The sequence below is a fragment of the Sinocyclocheilus rhinocerous genome, unplaced genomic scaffold (genome assembly GCF_001515625.1).
Source record: "Sinocyclocheilus rhinocerous isolate Xijiao unplaced genomic scaffold, SAMN03320098_v1.1 scaffold2082, whole genome shotgun sequence".
Classification (NCBI taxonomy): Eukaryota; Metazoa; Chordata; class Actinopteri; order Cypriniformes; family Cyprinidae; genus Sinocyclocheilus; species Sinocyclocheilus rhinocerous.
The window spans coordinates 85,347-92,688 of NW_015665001.1; the positions used below are offsets into that span (position 1 = coordinate 85,347).

Here is a 7,342-nt window from a genome sequence, read left to right on the forward strand (position 1 = left end):
ATGAAAATGGGAAATATAAAAAAATAAAATAATTAAAAATATTAATAAAACTATAATAGTATATGATGATACTAAAACCACACGCACGCACGCACGCACGCACGCACACACACACACACACATATATATATTACTATAGAAATGTCTTTTTTAATCATTACTTTTAAAAATGTTATGCATCTCAGGGTTATTATACTTAATTCTAACTAAAATTAAAACTACAATTTAAAATAATTATAGAATAAAAATACTTTTTAGTTTAACTTTATGTACTAAAATAGCTAAAACTATTTACAAAAAAACAACAAAATTACTAAAACTTTAACAAAATCTAAAATAAAAATCTGCTTTTATTGTCCTCATTTGTAAGTCGCTTTGGATAAAAGCGTCTGCTAAATGACTAAATAAATAAATAAATAAATAAATGTTCTGATATTTTCAGGTTTCCTTTGCCAGAAGTAACCTATGCAATACAGTACTTGCTTTTATAAAGACTTTAATCTATTAAAACACATGATTGACACCCAGTATCATTTCTTCAATCCTGCGCTGTAATGCTTTAGGCTCTTTTGAAAGTGCAACCGGTTACATTTGCAGTGAAAAGATGATGAAATGCAATGCGAACGTACTTATCATGCATTGAGAATACTTTTTTCTAATGCATTATATATACAAGCCTCAAGTCAAGTATTACCATCTTTCTCTCTTTGTCATTTTTTGAGCACTAAACACACATTTGAAGGCTTGCGACCCTTTGACTGGTTTTAGAGCGAGGCTGAATCTTTAATGCTGTAAAGCAAATGTAAGAATGCCTGAGGGGCTGCTGACATCTGAACGGGGGTTTATTGATGCATTTCGAATGAAAGATGATGTTCCTCCATCTCTTTGCTCATCACTGTGAAGTTACACTGAATGTCATTTTAGTGGGTGTCTTTTGTAAATCATGGTGATAAATGTATGAAAGTCATTATTTTTTGCTTAGAAAAAAATAAAACAGGAGCCATTCTAATGTACGGAGAAAAAAAAAAAAAAATTAAAGCTGTATTATTAACCTTTTATTGTTTTGATGTTTGAAAAACCCTTTTTGCCTTTGATCCTCATTATTTCACTAAAACTATCTTAAATAGTTGATCTGTGAACAACAGAATATGTTTAACTTGTCAAAGATGCAGCAAACAAAAATGTAAGTGTGGCACAAATGTGTTTTGCAGTATTTATACAATTTCTTTTACAGTATTTATATAATTTATACAATTATAAAGTTTTCAGTGTTGCACATCTTGACCACCTTGAAATTATAATTAGTCATTCTCACGTGTACATGCGTATAATGCTAAAAGACTATTATGATTTTGGGGCATGTGTCTTCTGTTCTGTTCTGATTCAGAAAAACATGCAATCAGTGTTGTGTTTTTTCTAAATAGTATAAAGTATATGGTATGTTGCCATTTGAAACATTATACCACGGAGAGAAATTCATGCTGTCAGATAGTGGGTGGACGCTAAAGTAGAGAAATTCTCAAAAAACACAATACGCAGCGGAGTGAGTCAACATCAACCGAGACCGCCCACCATATATGCAGGTGGCAATAAATTAATGTTGCTGAAATAGAATACATCAGGTCGCTACATATGCTGAATAAATCAGACGTGGATGGTAAATGGGTTTCGCACTGCGTACAGAGGGAAGGCTGTTTAATTCCGCAGTGTCCAGGCCTTAGAGTTTTAGGAATCAGTTTCACGCTGTGTGGCTTTAAAAAGGTGAGTCCCTGCTGATGGGGGCCACGCGTAATTTATTTCATTTTCCCAAATGCCATTTACCCTTCCATCCGCTTCCGCAGACACGATGTGTTTACTCAAACAATAGAAGAACTGATTTAAAAAAGGGCTGAGATGGAAATGCTGTGATCCTCTGTTCATGTGGAGAAAATGTGTGGGGTGGTCGGCCAGCACAGGGGTTGCCAGGTCTGCGTAACAAAACTGGCCCGTTGGCCAATCAAAAATAGCCCAGTGACCATATCCAAACTCGATCAGAACTCGAAAGTTTCACGCTGTGTGGCTTTAAAAAGGTGAGTCCCTGCTGATGGGGGCCACGCGTAATTTATTTCATTTTCCCAAATGCCATTTACCTTTCCATCCGCTTCCGCAGACACGATGTGTTTACTCAAACAATAGAAGAACTGGTTTAAAAAAGGGCTGAGATGGAAACGCTGTGATCCTCTGTTCATGTGGAGAAAATGTGTGGGGTGGTCGGCCAGCACAGGGGTTGCCAGGTCTGCGTAACAAAACTGGCCCGTTGGCCAATCAAAAATAGCCCAGTGACCATATCCAAACTCGATCAGAACTCGAAATATGCAATTGCCATACCTAAAATACATATTTCACAGTCATTGTTATGCAAATTGAAAACCACTATATTGTAGTGATCATAAAGACAGCTCAAAGGCTCCTTACCCATGGCCGTCCTTCAAAAAACTTAACATCTACCACAGTTTTATCATTTGTAGAATATAAAATATTTCAATTCAAATATAATTTATGCAGTATGTCAAACCATTAACTCGCAGGGGAAAAATTCCATGGGAATGCAGACTCGGCAACCCTGGACTAGTAATTCTGTTAGCATAAAAATACTTTGCAGATGTAAAAAAAACAAACAAACATTTTTTTCAATTTTTTTTTATTAAATACAACTGAATCCTCAAACAAAAGTGTAAAAAAAGCAAGTACACAAGTGGTATATATAATAATTATAATAACAATGATAGCAATAATAATCCATATACCAACCAAGTGGTAGTGCATTCACTGACTTTTTCCTATACAATTCCATAAAGGTCATCGCACACAAATTTCTTACTTTTTCCTCTTATTCTCATTTCTTTAAATGTCAACACATCATAAAACACAAGCGCAAACACATACTGCAGGCATGTAGGACTACTCCCCAACATTTGGTCATAAACATCAACCTGACCTAACTAGTTCCCTCAATGATAAATTCATTGCACTCTTTTTCCATTCCCCCATTCATTACTTGCAAGAGTGGAAAATATCTGATGCACCTCAACAACAGGAAGTCACACACAAAAAAGTGGATGGAAACAGTTTGGTCTCTCAAACAAGTATTTTGCACCACAGTCATTTTGCTACAGTACAGAAAGAAAACAGCACTTGGTTCTTTGTTGCCAACTGTGGTGAACGAATGATAAAACACTGAATGTTTTTCTTTGAACAACACAGCTCATATTTGGCTGATTTACCTCTGTCCACAACAGGATGCAGCACCTCATAATTCTGGACCCCAAAACAGTTAATCAGTTCTTATCTGGTGGTTCGAATGCTTCTTGTTGGCTCCAAGTCAAACAAAATCCTTCATTTTGGTTCCTTGGTCATGTATCCATAATCTCCCGTGCTGGAGTGGGTTCATGTGGGAGGCTCGTAGCATTCGGAAGAGCTTGTCCATGTCCCACCGAGTTCTGCTGGACTTCCATGGGAATTCCGGTTGCGTTCTCTCGATTTGGGAATTCACGCGACTGTTTCCGGTACTCGAGAAAGGTGCATGCCTTGGTCGCAATGGCCACCACGTTTTTGCCAACGAAGATGGTGGAAACCCGGCTGTCCTGGAAGAGCACCATGTTGACGCCACGTATGAGGATGGTGACGATGTTAATGGTGACCAGACTGAGAAGAGGATAGAGCATCATCTTCTGAGGGGACACGTGGTCACCCTGCACGCTGATCTCACTCAGGGACACGCAGGGAAGAATCAGAAGCAAAATGTAGCAGTAGAAGAACATCAAACCTTCCGCCCAAATGGGCAAACCCGTCCGCTGTGGCTCCCAAAGATTTGCCTGCATATCCAGCAGGTCCAGCAAGTCCAAAGCCACCCAGAAGAGCCGACCCCTCATGTCCTCCTTCCTCCGAAAGGTACGGACATATTCCATGCTGTCCAGAGCCACCAGAACCAGGTAGAGGCCTGGCACACAAATGGACAACAATAAAGTCAAAGCCTTCCGGGCGACAGTCTCCAGACTCTTGCGATCAGCCTTACAGTTCTGGAAGACAAAGTAAAGCTTGATCTCCAGCACGAAGATATAGAGGAACCAAAGGATCATAGCGTATCCTCGTCGAGCCGTCCGCACTTCTGCTCCAACCCAAACCGCCACATACCGGAGGACAATAAGAAAGCAGACATCCCCAACAAGGACAATGATGCAGACGCCGATCTTTCGTGGCCCCTGATTCTGCTCCACCAGGTAGGCATCCATGAAGGCCATGCTGGTCATGATGACAAAGGTGGTAAGACACACATGCCGCTTGTCCGGTGGTGGCAACACCATGCTGAGGGCCACCACCGCATGCACTCACTCACAGCAATGTCGTCCACTCTATTGCACTTGGGTTTGAAGGACTCTTGAAGTTGCAGGTCGAGCTTTGCAGGACTGGTTGGAGCGATTGTTTTTCAACCCTTTGAAGGCATTTGCATTTCCTGTATTTCGTAAACTTAACCCAGGAACAAAGTAAAAAGAAATTACTCTACCAAAAAGCCAATTTCTTCCAACTGACAGTTTGATTCACACTGCTTTGCTAGGGTTGTATTGATTGTAAATCTGAAGGAATAGCGTTAAATTGTACAAAGGGCCAAAAAAGGTATACAGTAGGGCTACTTTGCAATGGAAATGCAACTCTTGAAGACTGAAGAGACCTAGTTTCACGATCTTGATCTCTGCAAATGATTCTTCTCTGATTGATTGTAAATCTGAAGAAGCCGTGCTAAATTATACAAAGTTCCAAAAAAGGTTCAGAGCAGGATTACTTTTTCAATAGAAATGCCACTCTTGAAAACCGAAGAGACCTGTTTCACAGTCTTGGTCTTGGCAGATAGTTCTTCCCTGATGCACTAAATGGAAGAGAAATCTGCCCATTAATCAACAGGGTCAAGCTTTAATGTGCTGGTAGGAGTGGCTGCCTTTTCAACCCAGTTCTGCTAAATTTGAAGGCATTTATATTTCCAATGTTTTGTAATTTTGATGCAGGAACAAAGTAAAAATAACTTATTTGACCAAAAAAGCAGTTGCTTCCAACTGACAGTTTGATTCACTGCTTTGCGAACCAAAGAGACCCGTTTTACAGTCTTGGTTTTGGCAGATGATTATTCTCAGATTAACTGTAAATCTGAAGAAATAGTGTAAAATGATACAAAGTTTCAAAAAAGGTCTAAAGCAGAATTACGTTTCAATAGAAATGCAACTTTTGAAAACCAAAGAGACCTGTTTCACAGTCTTGGTCAGACTTGGCCTATTAATCAGCAGGGTCAAGCTTCGCTGGTTGGAGGTGCTGCTTTTTCAACCCAGTTCTGTGAATTTTGAAGGCATTTGCATTTCCAATATTTAGTAAACTTGAACCAGGAACAAAGTAAAAAGAACTTATCCTACTAAAAAGCCAATTGCTTCCGACTGACAGTTTAATTCACACTGTATTGCAAGAGTCGTATTGATTGTAAATCTGAAGAAATAGTCTTAAATGATACAAAGAGCCAAAAAGGTCTAGAACAGGGCTACTTTGCAATGGAAATGCAATTCTTAAAGGACCGAAGGGACTTGGTTTCACAATCTTGGTCTTGGCAGATGATTCTTCCTCAGCGCACTAAATGGAAGAGAAATCTGCCCATAAATCAGTGAGGTTGTATTGATCCTGTTAGACCGCACGCCTGCCCGACCTCAGCATTCTTGATGAGACGCCATAACTTTCCTCTTTCACGGTCATGCGATTGGAAGGTGATGTGAGGATACATGGGCTTTCCCGGAAGCTTTGCATGCATTTGCTGGATTGTGGGTCAGAGTTCTCCAGGCTAAGTACGGTTGTGGTAGGTTATTTTTCTCGTAACAGGAAGGTAACTGAGAAAATCGAGCATAGGAACTGAACGTTCAGACTGTAGATACTCAGCAATTACCGAGCAACATTTGTTTGCGTCTGCCAATGTGGAATTGCTCAGCAGTGGAAGATTGACTCTTGAGGCATGGTGGTCTCCATCCATAGATCATACGGACATGGGGTCAGTGGCTCCAGGGGCTCCACATCTGTCTATGGCTCCCCCAGGGGGAATCTCTTTTACTAGGCTTCAGTTTCATCCTCGCCTGCTCTTCTGACACGACCTGGAAAGAGAGGAAAGAAAACGAGCTGTCAGCACAAAGTGGATAATAAATCACGACTCACCGCTTGGAGCCAACAGCATATCCGGTCATGCCATTGTGTCAGCATCATTTAAAGACATGCGATAACAACATTGGGGAAATACACAGTTACGCGGCCACTTATTCATTTGCACTTTTTAATAAAACAGGGGATGCTCACAAAACTGCACAATCCTGTGCAATAAACCAAGACGATGTTCCAGCATTGATTTAAGCTTCACATGCAGGAGAGTGGAAGCCAAGCAGTGCAAAAATGATTTCTTCTTTTTTTTTTGGTCTTGTTTTCCATTACAAATTTCTCAAATTTTTTAAATCAGGATACTTTAGAAGTAAAATGACTTGTTTCTGGAAAAGTCTTGTTTCTTAAAAAATTATGAAAATTACACAAGTTTATGTTTAAAATGAGAAAAAAAAATGTAGGTGGAGTAAGAAAAAATATCTTGAATATAAGTAATTTTTTCTTACCCCACTGACAAATACTGATAGATATGCTGATAAGATGTTTTAAGCATTAGTTTACTTTATTCTGATATTTTTGTCTTTTTGTTTCTTAAGTAAATGTATCTTTATGCTTTGTACTGGAAAGACAAAAATGCTGAGATAATCCGTTTTTGCAGTGAGAACTGTGAGAGAAAAAGCTCAAAGGGTCTGTGAGGATCCACTCAAACCTTTTTTAGTTTTTGATGTTAGAAAGATACAGATTTTATAATTTGGACTTTTATTTAACATGTCATAAGTGCATGTCTTTTTTTTATGAAATGTCCATGAAATGTCTTTGATCTTTGATATTTATTTAATCACAGATAAATATTTTATTGCTCAAAACTGCCTTTTCATCACACACGAAAATGACTTGTTTCTGGAAAAGTCTTGTTTCTTAAAAAATTATGAAAATTACACAAGTTTATGTTTAAAATGAGAAAAAAAAATGTAGGTGGAGTAAGAAAAAATATCTTGAATATAAGTAATTTTTTCTTACCCCACTGACAAATACTGATAGATATGCTGATAAGATGTTTTAAGCATTAGTTTACTTTATTCTGATATTTTTGTCTTTTTGTTTCTTAAGTAAATGTATCTTTATGCTTTGTACTGGAAAGACAAAAATGCTGAGATAATCAGTTTTTGCAGTGAGAACTGTGAGA

The 7,342-nt window shown here is 38.6% G+C and overlaps 1 protein-coding gene across 1 annotated transcript; it reads right to left on the minus strand.

Annotated features, from left to right (window-relative positions):
* Nucleotides 1-3,340: 3,340 nt before the first annotated feature.
* Nucleotides 3,341-4,496, minus strand: LOC107730780 (transmembrane protein 121-like). Its single transcript, XM_016541715.1, has one exon. The coding sequence runs from the start codon at nucleotides 4,341-4,343 to the stop codon at nucleotides 3,393-3,395; it is 951 nt and encodes a 316-aa protein (XP_016397201.1). The 5' UTR covers nucleotides 4,344-4,496; the 3' UTR covers nucleotides 3,341-3,392.
* Between the last annotated feature and the right edge of the window lie 2,846 nt (nucleotides 4,497-7,342).